General features: G+C 34.6%; 1 protein-coding gene across 1 annotated transcript; it reads right to left on the bottom strand.

Annotated features, from left to right (window-relative positions):
• Positions 1-1,084: 1,084 nt before the first annotated feature.
• Positions 1,085-10,209, bottom strand: LOC127843846 (radial spoke head protein 3 homolog). The gene is made up of 8 exons (XM_052373711.1): positions 10,104-10,209; positions 9,845-10,017; positions 5,529-5,616; positions 5,104-5,391; positions 4,440-4,643; positions 3,533-3,695; positions 2,504-2,757; positions 1,085-1,728 (listed from the first exon to the last, which is right to left on the bottom strand). The coding sequence occupies exons 2-8, from the start codon at positions 9,949-9,951 to the stop codon at positions 1,663-1,665; spliced, it is 1,170 nt and encodes a 389-aa protein (XP_052229671.1). The 5' UTR covers positions 9,952-10,017; positions 10,104-10,209; the 3' UTR covers positions 1,085-1,662.
• Positions 10,210-14,304: the final 4,095 nt, after the last annotated feature.

Here is a 14,304-nt window from a genome sequence, read left to right as displayed (position 1 = left end):
TTTTTGGCCTGTCTGTCTGTCTGTCATTCATTGTGTGTGTCCCAAAACTTTAACCTTGATTAAAGTTTTGCGATAACTTTTGAAATATTGAACATAGCAATTTGATATTTGGCATGCATGTGTATCTCATGGAGCTGCACATTTTGAGTGGTGAAAGGTCAAGGTCATCCTTCTAGGTCAAAGGTCAACAAAAAATTCAAAGCGGTGCAATAGGGGCATTGTGTTTCTGACAAACACATCTCTTGTTGACTTTACAGCAAACACATTCCAGTAATTGATTGAACCTTTGTGTCAAGAAATTTTTGAACACTTTTTCAAGCAATTCGATTGAAACTTGAAATGTTATCACCATGAAGTGTTGATGTGCAGGGCATGTTTCACCACAAGAAGTCTACACATTCCTGAATTATTTTCAATTGCTCCTAGCTGACAAATTTGTGCAGGGTGATAAGTCATGCTGTTATAAAGCTCTTGGTTTTAAGCGAACAGTAATATGTAATAGCTATACTGCACCCGCTCACATTTTCATTACATCCATTTCTGACAAGTATGTTGGCATTTGTTTTATGTAAGGAATTTGTTGTTACTATTTTTTAAGGTTTTATGGTTAAAAGTATTATCACAATGGTCCGCAACAACAGAATGTTGTATCTTTTTTATCTACAAGCTTTGCTTAATCCTTTCCCACTCAGAAGCAAAGTAAAAATGGCTATGTGCAAACAGCATAAAACCAGAACAGTCTGCGATTAACTCGCAATCTGTACAGGTTTTATGCTGTTTGCTTCTAAACAGTATCTAGGGGTTGGAAATGAAGCCTTTAAAACTTGAATCTAGTAAGAAAGGTCTTTAGTTAAATTGAACTTTTTAAGGGACTACAAACACGTCAAAATACATATCTAAGTTGCAACGGGTTAAGGAATGACCGAGTAACATTGTTACTAACGTTTCTCTTTAAATTTTAGCATCATGTTAGCTGATCATGAATAAATATATTGTTGATTTCATATCTGATCCCTCCCTATCCTAATGCTGAAAATAATGCTATCACGTGTGAGCCTCCTGCCCAATCAACCAAACAACATCATATTTAGTTGTTTTTTATTGAATAACAGTTGGAAACACATTTTGCACAAAAACTTTGAACTTCTGCATGTACCGTTAGTAAACAGTGCGAGTAACAACATGCTGCTGCTAAAAACAAAAACTCAAAACTGTTGAAAATGCTGTACATTTAGTTACATAGACACTTTGAGAAATCACAAGTAAACTTTCAAAGATAAATATATATGGTATAAGAAATAGACTATATGTATATAGAATAACCTAATAAATAGCCTTACACGCACATTTCTTCTTTTTTAAAATTGAAAGAAGAATTGTGTGACTCCAGGCTAATAAATCACAGCAAAATTGTATGAAGTATGTTATAACTTGAGCTCTTCACAACTAAATACATGTATTTGCGAACTGTTCAGTTTCTTGATCTGCTTTTGTCCACTAAATATATCACAAAGTCCATTGTAAATCATGGAACATTGAAAAAATTCTAGTCATCCGCTGGAATTGCAGTATGTAACAATTTTCTAAGATTCTATTTCTTTATTTAATTTTATATCAGTATATCGCAGTGTTATGCTTGTATGAGGCTAGAGGAGTGATGGACTATTCATCCCCGCCTCCTTCCTCATCATCATCTCCACCCTCATCTTGCCTGTCATCGTTCTCCGTCTGAAACAGAACAGCACTGATATAATTCCTGATCATTTAAGACTAACAGTTTTAAATTTGTTTGACCAATGTAGCTTAAGCTAGCTTTTCTTATATTGCAAAGTGTTGTTCTTAACATACAGAAAGTTGATGGCATTCATCAGTATATTAATATGAAGTAGGAAATGAAAGGCTGCCATTCTTAATGGGAGTGTGATAAAATCCAAAATGATTGTCTGTATCCTTTAAAGCAATCATCATGTCTTTTAATACGAGATGATATAAAACGGCAAGTAAAAAAAAAATAGTTGATACTCTTATCACTTGTATATACACATGTAACCAAGAACTTTACAAAACATAATCCAGCTTCCCTAATACTTGTGTTGCAGGTATTGAGAGAATACACAACTCAGCAACAATGGTAATTTCACTAACATATTGCAAGGGTAGAAATGCAAACACACGTGTATCTGCTCTAGAAATGTTACGAAGATAAAACAGTTTCACACTTAACCCTAGATAGAGGCATTAACCTAATGTATTAACTATTTCCCCGCTTAGAAAAACAATGAAAACTGCTGTATGCAACCAGCATAAAACCAGAACAGCCTGCGAGTAACTATTATTCTTTCAGGTTTTATGCTGTTTGCTGCTTATCAGTATCTTGGAAAGGGAGCATGTAAATGTTGAATCTAGTAAGAAAGGTCTTCAATTTAATTTAATTTACTAAGGAACCACAACCAAGTCAAAGTGCATATATCTAACTGGTAACGTGTTAAATTAGACTGCTCACCTCTGTGGTAGTTGCAGGTGCAGCCTGAGGTCTTTCCTCAATCGTCACCTTGGGTGCCTCAGGCTTGCTCTCCGGTGCAGGCTTGGCTTTTGGCTCCTCGGTGTGTGCCGTCTTGGCTAGTCGCTCGTATGCCTCGCGCCGTCTGCTGACAACTTCTCGTAGGAGCCCATCAAGCACCATGCGGCCTCGCTCTGACTTCTCGAGCTGCTCTGTGACTCGGTCCATCAACCAGGGTAGGAAACCCTGCTCAATATCTGTAAGAGACCATGAGTTATGTTAACCCATTTATGCCCAGTGGACTCTCCCATCCTTCAAAATTGGATCAATTTATTTCCAAAATTAGGGGTGTCAAGTATATTTATTTCTATATATAGAATATTTCATAAAGAAATTCATTTAAGCAAAAAGCGCAGACCCAGATGAGACGCCGCATTATGCGGCGTCTCATCTGGGTCTACGCTGTTTGCAATGTCCTTTTTTCAGGACGCTAGGCATGAACGGGTTAATATTGTATGGCATTATGATTATGTTTGTTCTATTTTATTTGTTTCGATTATTGATATATTTAACTGTAATTCAGTTGTCAAATGGTGGTCTGTTAACCTTATCACTTTTTTCTGTTGATCTTTGTGGAAAACCTTACTCGTAACCAAGTAACCAATGTGAAAACAATGTTGTCAGGTCAAGGTTAACAATGTAATAAGCCAAACAAGTCTATTATCCATTATTTCATAATATTCCATTTATTATTTGTGTCTATGATTATTTAAGATTAAATTTAAATAAAATTATCCAGTTATTTATAGTGTTGAAATGTTCTAAATAAACAAATGATTATTCAACTTGGGAGATCAAGTTCTATGTTCAACTTTTCTGATTGTGATGGGTTTGAAGTCCAAAGTACATGAATATATAAATAATATAAAGCCGAGAGACATATGTATCAAAGTTAAACATGTTTGCTGTAAAGCATTGTAAAATGTTCCAACAATGGGCTCAAGTTCAGAAGATAAAACTGAGGATCATTACCTCGTTCCACTGGATCGTAGAAGTATCCGTTGTCGGACAGAGTTCCAAACACAGTGGGTACCAGATCCGCCAGGTAGCTCTGAGCAAATGCACGCGCTGCAATCTTTTCTGCTGTCTCCTTCTCTTTTCTCAAGACCTCGCGTTGCTGCCTCATCCTTCTTTCCTATAACAAATACAATTAGTTTAGGTAACAGTGAAGTTTACATGTATGTAAGAATTCTGTAAAAGATTGTCACAGTAGTGACCAATAATTTCTGTTGATTGGTACAGCAATTGGTATGACAAACTTTTACTTGCATGCACCAAATGCGTTATCAAAATGCCATGCTTGAATAATATTGCAGATTAATTTTAGCATGATTCACAATTTAAGGGTCGATTGTAATACTGGTGCTTAACAGTTCTGTCAGAAAGAATTGTTATAAAATGTACAAAACCTGGATCCCTTTATGTGGATTCCGTATTGCTAGTTTCTGAATCTGAATTACGAACCACTGGATTTGTATTAGGACTAAATAAATTGAAGAAAATGCTCAGTTTTATGACTTTTTGTGGGTTAAATAGAAATATTGGTGATTTAAATGCTGCAAACAGTGAAAATTAACACTGAAAAGTACCCTTAATAAAAAACAAACGTTTTTTTCTTTCAACCATGGAAATTTGATATGTAGCATTATATGAGCCGCATTCTGAGAAAACTGGGCTTAATGCTTGTGTGGAAAGTGTCGTCCCAGATTAGCCTGTGCAGTCCGCACAGGCTAATCAGGGACGACACTTTCCGCTTGTATGACATTTTTCGTTGAAATGAAGCAAAAATCCAATTTAGGCGGAAAGTCCTCTGGGACGACTCTTTACGCACATGCATTATGCCCAGTTTTCTCAGAACAAGGCTCATTTATTGACAGACCTTCTCCTCCCGATGCCTGCGCTCCTGTTCCTCCAGCCTCTGCTGCTCCACGAACTCTGCGTTCCTGAGCTCCTCGAAGGCGCGCTGCTGTGAGCGCAGGTTTGCCAGCTCTTCCTCCTCCATCACCTCCAGCAAGGACTGCTCCACTGTCTTGCCTACCAACACCTCCAGAATAGGCTTAACCTCGATGTCAAAGTCAAACAGCTGTAAATGAAAGTGGCAATGTGTTATTGATGAATGATTTTGGCCCATGTTTTTGCCTGCATATGGAAGTCAACCAGCTACAAATATGGAGGCAATGCATTCGTCAGTAAAGCGATTGGGATTGTTTTAAGTGTGATGTTTTGATGTCACATCTAATCGCATTGCAATTCTATGGTAATTAAACACTTTCCCCCATGGATGTCCCTTAATCATATAATATAATTACAATTACTTGTGGTCTGAACTATACAATTTATCTCCATTTTTAATTGTATGAAAAAAAGAACAAAACCAATTTTTTAAAATTAAGCTATTTTTGTTGAAAAGTGCATTATTTATTATGAAACAAGGAATACATTTTAAGGTTGTTCTATACAGACCCTGGAAAACAGCATGAACAAATCTTTTTGGAATACCAATATATCTAATAACTGTTACTTTATATATATATGTAACTTACATCTCCACCCAAAATTTGTGTAGCAATATCTTTGCCAGTCTTTGCAGGAACAAACATCGGTGATGGGGGTCTATCCAAGAAGGCATCTGTCTGTATTTCAACATCGGCTTCTTCCACGCGGTCACTCAATTCTTCTAAATACAGTTCAGTTTGAACATCAATGTGTTTTCTACCGTCTACGGGTTCTGGCGAGCGTGGTCGCAGTTGTTCCTTTGCACGCTTTCTTGCAATGGCACGGCGTCTGTTTTCTTGCTGTCTCTGAATCTCAATTGGGTCTGGCTGAGCATGCTATTACAAATAAATAACGAGAGGTTACAAAAATTTCTTGATACAGAAGCAACTGAGAAACATACAAAATACTAAATAATTGCAGCACAAGAGATAGTGTTGTGAAGAATAATACTGTATTGGCTTGTAATGCTTACAGCTGGCAGTGTGTGCTGGGCGTAGGTGTTGCCTCTCACGATACGACGATCATACATAATGTTTCCATACTGAGGTGGATTTATTTCTCTGAAAAAAAGAAATATAAACCAAATAAAAGTGCTCAAAGTTTATATTGACATGATGTTTATTTGACCAGTTTAGGGTTACGTGGTCCAGTGCAGTTCAATACAAATTCTGTGCACCTTTATATCTCTACACTCAGTTGTGTTAAGTAATCTAGCGCACTTTGCTGTTTGGTAGATTAAAGTAGAGCCACTGTAATGGGCAACTTTCCATATACAATCTAATGTATTATTTTCTTAATCAGCATCATGTCACTGAACTACATGCAAATTTAAGGTAGGCTTTCCATGATAAAAAAAAATATACTGATTTTTTTCAAAACCATTCCCACGCTCGGCTTTTGTCCAGTTTATTTGCACCCTTGGGGTATATGAAAGTTCCATAATTAATCCAGATTTCTAAATATGGGCATGCAGTTGGTATGTACAGTAGCAGTAAAGGTGTTTTAAGTTTAAACAATATGAAATAAGTATTCTTTTACAGACATTTATTTTTTATAACTTGTTATCTATGGAAGAGTGTCATGAAATGTAAGTGGTTTCAGCCAAGTAGAAATTGGGTTGGTTAAAAACAAAGTGTCATAAAATTCAAAATAGTATCATTTAAGTTATATTTTGAACTTAGTTTTTATAGATACACTATATACAGCAAAAATACCAATAAATAGACATGACAACTTCACATTAGTTATAACCTGCTTAAATTAGATATCTATAAGTAAACAGGTAAAAAGGCTCTTCGATCTTTAAAGAAATCACGGGAAATCATTACAGTGGCTCTACAGTAAGTTAACACTGTGTCTAATTTAGTAACATTAAAGGGACTTGGTTATAGATTGTCAAAATGACAATTTTCCAACACAAATGCCATTTTTTAAGAAAACAAAAAACCGTCGGAGACGGGTGATTCTCCCCAAAGGTTTTTTTTGTCACAATATTGCACTATATATTCAGATAAAAGGAAACGTCTTGAGGGGCATAACTTTGGACAAAATAATACGATGGATGGTTTAGCAACTTAAAAAATTCAAAGAGCCATAACTCTTTAAATAAATCATCTAACCCGAACCCACAAATAACATGCGCATCTCCTCAAGGTAGTTAAGCTTCCCATAAAGCTTCATTGAATTTCAGTCAGCAGTTGGAGAGAAATAACCCGGACAAAAATTGCACTATATGTACAGTTTATAGAAAATTTCAAAGGACCATAACTCTGTGAAAAATCATCCGACCAGAACCGGCTGATAATATGCACATCTCCTTTTGGTAGTGAAGCTTCCCATAAAGTTTTATTGAATTCCGGTCATTAATTGCTGAGAAATAGCCCGCACAAAAATTGTGCACGGACAGACGGACACACACACAGACAGACGAAGCGGCGACTATATGCTCCCCCCCAAAAGTTTCGGGGGAGCATAAAAACAATGGCTGAGGTTTAAGCTATAGCTTTAATCCAAAGGTCAGTGGTTAGAAGGGTAAATTATGCTTTAAGCTTCCATTTTTCATTTTAAAATTTCTTAAATACTTTTCATGTTTTTTTAAGTGGAGCTCTTAAGTGTCGATATTTTCATGTATCAATTTAGAGCAATAAATAAAAACTTTTTTAAAATGCCAAAATTCATAATAACAAATTTTTGTAAATTCATATTTACTAAAATTGTTCTAAAATGCAAATGATCTTGTTTCATTTCCTAAATTGACTTATTTAATGATCACTATTGAGTATGATTGCTGTGTCATGTATAATTTAAAATTTATATTTGCTTATTTAAATTTCTTACTTTATTCACTCCTCTCAATATTAAGTTAACAGGTTATTTTTTTAATTCTTTGGATCATAATTGTATAAAACCTGTTAAGAATTAGGTATAAAATGTGTGCTAAGCGCTTACGGACGCAACTGCCTGTTCTGTGATAGTCCAAGTCAATTTTAAATGACCAGCATGTACAAGTAAAAAAGGTTGCATTTTGTTTATTATTATTTTTATTATTATGCCGGATTTATATAGCGCCCTTTTCATGCAAGAGTGCACGTTCAAAGGCGCTTTACATAAGAACATTTGACCTATTACAGGAAGAAAAAAATCATGTTAAAGTGTTACAACATAGTTTGTTGATTATATTTGGTTCAAAACACAATTTAAAAAAAGCTTTTGGGGTGTTTTAATAAATAAATCTTAAAGACTTAAATCAGAAACCGAAAGCATTGGAACTTGGTGCTTGAAGAAGTCAACATTAGTGACAAAACTTTAATAAGAGAAAATTACATGTCACTTCCTACATGTGAGTGATATGAATACATTGTTTAGAACATTATGAACTTAAATTTTTAATGCAAAACATTCAGAAATAACTGATGTGGTAGGTTTTAGTTGAGTCGTGGGTTCTTTTTGAGGTGTGGTTATAGAAATTTCATAAAATCCCTTGATAGAATGTTCGCCCATGCTGCAGTCAATGTTACGAAAAAAAGATTTGACATTGTCACCATTGTTTTGCTGATCAAAAATGAAAAAAAAACAATCACAAAAAAACAGGTTAATATTTTAATTTATCATAACTCAACAAGTTCTTATAAAATATAACCTCCATTATGTATTGTTCATATATAGTGTTTCTAAGTAACACAAACTCGTTTCTCTATGAGTATTTTCCATGCTTTATCCTCTGTTGACATTTTTCACAAGAAATTAACCTCCCTAGCAATGTCAATTTAAAACGGGCCTTTAAACTTTTTGGAAAATTAACAAATTTAAAAAGAGTTGTTTCAGACTCGCAAATTTTACTTGAGCATTTTAGATCCAATGTTTGTATGTAACAATATAAAGCATTTAATGACAAACTTCAATACATGCCAAAATCTGTGAAAAGGCCTCTTTAAAAGTATTTATAGAATTCCAATCTTGAAATTGGGACAGCCAATAAGAATCCAAGGCTCAAGAAGACACCATACTTTAAAGATGGTGATTTGACACAATTGATTATGTGGATGTTTAAAGACGATAAACCTTTGGAAAAAGCAACAAATTGTTAAGACCAAACAATAACTATTTTTTTAAATAAGGATTCATAGTGATGTTATATCTTTTGGAAAATTACCCACGACTCGAGCCGAATATAGGCTTCATTTTTAAAATAAAAAATGCAATATCCTCTATTCCTATAACTTCGTGTAGCCATATAAGTTTGTGTACTTTTTTATGACATAAACTTCTAAGTAACATTCGAACGCACGTGTCCGCAACCTGTTCACTTTTGTAACGCAAGAATTTCCACAGCCGATAAGCCAACAATCATGAGGAAAAAACAATAAAATTGATATAAATTATCCGTTTTTCTGACCTAGTTCCTAAGAAATAGCCTTAACAATATTTAAAATCTGCACATTTTCTTCACCAGACGGCTATGGTTGTCAATGTTTTGATCGTAAAATGTTGTAATAGTAGTTTCCCTTGGAGGCCTGTCTTGAATTTGTATTGTGCTCTCTGTACTTTGCATTACAATACGATTAAAGTATGCTGTGTATGCAGAAAATTTTACCCCCAAATGATGACACGAGACCATACATTAAGATCGTGACCGGCCTTTTGCTATAAATGTTCTCACTGTGTAGATTTCGGATTTTGTCACATAACAAACTGTCATTAGAAGGGGTGACAGCTTTTTATGCCCCGATTGTGAATAGAATTTTATTAAGCTATTTTCCGTAAGTAAATACACTTTATCTAGACCTCTGAATACAGTTATCACAGTTCATATTTCGTTTTTATGAAGACCAGTTTTGTTTAAACCATTCTTTTCAATACTGTTTATTCATGAAATTTATCTAAAACAACACATATTTAATACAAATAAACACATATTCACAAAAACCTATATGGGTTATTATAAACACATCCCAAGGCCTCGATGTGACGTCATCAAAATTGATGCACAATCTTATAGGGTAATTCTGTGTGACGCAGACTATGATGTTCATGAATGTTTAAAGGTATGTAACTCCATTATTATTATCTGTCAACCAACATATTTCACTCGTTATTTGTTAAACAAAAGATAAATCATCAAGTATATATCAAGTTTATTTTTTGTCTAATGATTTTTCATGAAAGATATGCCTTTGAAGTTTAAGGTGCACGAACTTATAGGTTTAGATGCTACATCATTACAAAAATTTACATGTATTTGCATGGCACTATTAAAAATATTAAACGTAACATTTAAACAGAACATACTCTTGTTGTCCCAGGGGATCTCTGTATTTCTTTCTTTGTGGAACTGCTCTTGGTTGACTTGCAAATGTGTAAGTCCCTGGCTGCTTAGGTGGTGCTACTGCTGCCATTTTGTGTGTATTTTTTGTTTCACTGACTGTTTGTAGACGATTTATAAATGTTTCAAACTACCACCACTGAAAATAACAGATATTTACATTTGAATATCATAACAGCAGTATATTATAATTAACTTCACAACAAAAATTAGCATATCACCTACTTTGTGGACGCCGTTGGAGATAAAGTCAATGTTTTCATTAAATATTGTGCATCAGGTTGCCTGGTGACCTGAGTAAACATTACTTCCGGATAGACTGGTACGTAGGTTACAAACAACTGAAACTATAATTGGGTTACAATCCACGACTTCAAGTTGAAATGCGCAACGACACGCAATAAAAATTTGATCGTTATATTAAATGAAATGAAATTTAAAATCACTAGAACGCCAGAATGTTGATAAATGTAAGATGGATAAGATATGAAAATTATTTTAGAATGTTACTGAACATATCTTCAATGGCACGATATCTGAGTTATAACAATATTAATCAAATGGATTAACTGATTGTGAATGTAAATAAAATTACTTAAAAGTAAGACCGAGTTTTGTAAGTCGTGCAATTCCAGTTATATCTTTCATATCAATATCAGAATTCTACACAGTCTGTGTGTATCATTTTTTCTTTGAAAGCTAAATTGAATTTAAGCGAAAATGATCGATTTTATAAAAAAATGATCGAACACACAACATTGATTGCCAAAAGAGTTTAGATTCAGTATTTTTAAATGTACGCCTTTTAATCAGATAATGATTATTTTTTAAATTAAATAATTAAATGATTTCAATAGGGATTGGTCTTATTCGTTTAACCGAATTTCCCAAATAATATCTCATGTATGTATGAGCCTCGCTCTGGGAAAACGGACCTTAATGCATGTGCGTAAAGTGTCTTCCTAGATTAGCCTGTGCAGCCCGAAAAGGCTAATCGGGGACGATACTCTCGGTATTTATGATATTTGCGTTAAAAGGAATTATCTCTTTTAAAATCCAGTGAGGCGGAAAGTTCCTAAATAGCCTGCTCGGACTGCACAGGCTAGTCTGGGATCTCACTCTACGCGCATGCATTAAGAACCGTTTTCCTGGGTCAGGTTCATATAACTATTTGATAACTTACCAATAATTCGTTAAAAAATTGTCCATTTAACATCATATAAAATTGACAGTTGATTAAACGCACTGTGGATATCAAATTTTAACAAGGTGTCATTGTTTGAAAGCTAGCAACGGTTCTGAATGACTTTGTTTATTAACAAATGACCAACGATAGAATAGAAAGATTCTTGTGTGTCCGTCCGTGTGTCCGTCCGTATGTCCGTCCGTGCACAATTGTCCGGGTTATTTCTCAGCAACTAATGACCGGAATTCAATGAAACTTTATGGAAAGCTTCACTACCAAGAGGAGATGTGCATATAATCAGCGGGTTCTGGTCGGATGATTTTTCACAGAGTTATGGCCCTTTGAAATTTTCCATTAACTGTACATATAGTGCAATTCTTGTCCGGGCTATTTCTCAGCACCTAATGAGCGGAATTTAATGAAACTTTATGGGAAGCTTCACTACCAAGAGGAGATGTGCATATTATCAGCGGATTCTGGTCAGATGATTTTTCACAAAGTTATGGCCCTTTGAAATTTTCCATTAACTGTACATAGAGTGCAATTCTTGTCCGGGCTATTTCTCAGCAACTAATGACCGGAATTCAATGAAACTTTATGGGAAGCTTCACTACCAAGAGGAGATGTGCATATTATCAGCGGGTTCTGGTCGGATGATTTTTTCACAGAGTTATGGCCCTTTGAAATTTTATATAAAAAATTATTTTCCCCCCAACTACTGTGCCCTCAAGACGTTTCCTTTTATCTGAATATATAGTGCAATATTGTGACAAAAAACAACTTTGGGGAGCATCACCCGTCTCCGACGGTTTCTTGTTTTTTTTTAGATTCTCATAGCACCTTCAATATTTAACATATCTCTAACACATTTGGCATCTAGGTACCATGCATTGACCTCTACCTTTTGATGAGGTTTGACATCACTAGGGTCAAGGTCACGGAGGCTAATAATATATTTTCCGTCACACTTTTGTAACAGTTTCTCATAGCGCCTTCAACGTCACTGGGGTCATGGTCATTATCACCGAGGCTAATAATAGATTAGATTTTCCGTCACGTTTTTTTTTACAGTTTCTCATAGCACATTCAATATTCTACCGATCTCTTTCATATTTGGCATGTTGGTACCTTGCATGGACCTCTACCTTTAGATGAGATTTCACATCACTGGGGTCAAGGTCACGGAGGCTAGTAATAGATTTTCCGCCACACTTTTGTAACAGTTTCTCATAGCGCCTTCAACATTTTACCGATCTCTTTCATAATTGACATGTACAGTAGGTACCTTGCATGGACCTCTACCTTTTGATTAGGGTTGAGGTCACTGGGGTCAAGGTCAAGGTCACCGAGGTTAATAATACATTTTCTCAAAGTCACACTTTGGTTACAGTTTCTCATAGCGCCTTCGATATTTGACCGATCTCTTATATATTTGGTATGTAGATACCTTGCATGGACCTCTACCTTTTGATGAGGTTTGAGGTCACTGGGGTCAAGGATAAGGTCACCGAGGCTGATAATATATTTTCTCAAGGTCACACTTTTTTCACACAATTTACCAATATATCGACAAAGCATCGTTGGGGAGTATCCATCAGTTTTACTGATATCCTTTTTTGAAATTTGTAATTATAAATAACTTTTTACACGTTGACATATGATATATAAGCTATATTGACATATTTTAGCTCATCAAATTTAGATATTGCTATAAAAAATCAAATGTAGATACCCTTGTTTCAAGACCCCCTCCCCCTTCCACTTGGGTTTGCGTATGTTACATGTGGGATCAAGGTCATTGTTGGTACAAAAAGTAAGATAGAATCCAAGTAATTTCTCTATAACGAATTAAGTATGCATAATTAAACTTCATGAATAAATGACGAATGTATTAATGTATTACCTAACTTTGTATTGCATATGTGTTTGGTAGAATCAATGTCAGCTTTAGTAAATATAGAATACAATTAATTATCGTAATTACTCGGACACTCTAGGTTTTAGAACAATCCTTTTAAGCCAAAATATGTTTTTTCATGACTCGTAACTATCGGACATACAGGTTTTCTTCCACAATTAGCGACTCATACTTTTCGAACAGTAAATTGCACAGCTCCATTTCACCAGATTTTTGTCCTGGTTTCGCATATCTAGTGACCATTCGATCATATTACAAGCGGATTGGTAATAAAACCTGGCAGATAAATGCCTGAGGGCAATGGTTCATACATTTTCGTTATTGGGTAAATTTCCATGTTTAGCGGTAATAAACAATGGTTTCACCATGCAGCATCTGAAACGGTTTCGTATTAAGGACGCAGTATGTTTAGTGTTTTTACTTGTGTATACCATTTTCAGGTAAATGATTGCTAATTTGTCAAGTTGCATTTATTTGAAAGCAGCAAAAGAAGAGAATAGCACAAAAACTCATTGCACATCGATTAATAGTATTTATTTCAATACAATAATTCACAACAAACAAACCATATCTTCCTTTAATTTTTATAACAAATGGTAAATTTTGAATATTATTTTTAACTAAATTTTAAGACATGAAACAAAAAAATCTTGTTAAGTGTCCGAAAACTTAAAGCAATTATGGTATGCTCGATAACTTAATTAAACAGATTTATCTTGTCTTGACACAAAATATATATGAAAGGATCTCTCTAAGTAACTAAAATTTAGTTAGTTATTGTTATCCAATTACATAGAGAGATACCTTCCATCAAAACATCGTTTTAGATTGCAGACGGCGGTCAATTTAACTGATTTTTATGTTAGATTAGTGAACAATTTTCCATAATACAATATCGAATTGATCTGCTAAATTGAAACTACGTGCATAAATGCTTGATGCCCATTTCTAGCATGCGATTGTAGACTGGGTGTGTGAGGTCAATATCACGGTCGCGGTCAGTAGATATTGGAGAATTGTTTGTACTCTTTTTTTTAAAGAGCACTATTAATGAAATTTTATAAGTTGATTCCTTATCTAATGGATTGATGTGAAGGGGTCACTATTAGTAAATATAGACAAGCATAGTTTCGGTTCACAGAACGAATTTAGATATGAGGTGCAAGAATGTGAAAATTTTACAACTTCATTTTGCATTGCTTCTCCGGATCAAGGTCAACGGTCATGGTCATATATAGAAAAATGTTTCCCAATCAAAATCCATATTAATAATATGTATCGTTGAACATTTTGCAAATTATAGAAGTACTTAATAGCTTACC

This window comes from Dreissena polymorpha, chromosome 9 (genome assembly GCF_020536995.1).
Source record: "Dreissena polymorpha isolate Duluth1 chromosome 9, UMN_Dpol_1.0, whole genome shotgun sequence".
Taxonomy (NCBI): Eukaryota; Metazoa; Mollusca; class Bivalvia; order Myida; family Dreissenidae; genus Dreissena; species Dreissena polymorpha.
Note: the sequence above shows the minus strand (reverse complement) of the source record. Positions and strands in the feature narration are given on the sequence as shown.

Coding starts and splice junctions, on each gene's coding strand:
- LOC127843846 (XM_052373711.1), bottom strand. CDS start 9,951: ATGGCAGCAGTAGCACCACCTAAGCAGCCAGGGACTTACACATTTGCA. Junction 5,392..5,528: donor CCCAGCACACACTGCCAGCT/GTAAGCATTACA, acceptor TATTTGTAATAG/CATGCTCAGCCAGACCCAAT. Junction 2,758..3,532: donor CTACGATCCAGTGGAACGAG/GTAATGATCCTC, acceptor GGTCTCTTACAG/ATATTGAGCAGGGTTTCCTA.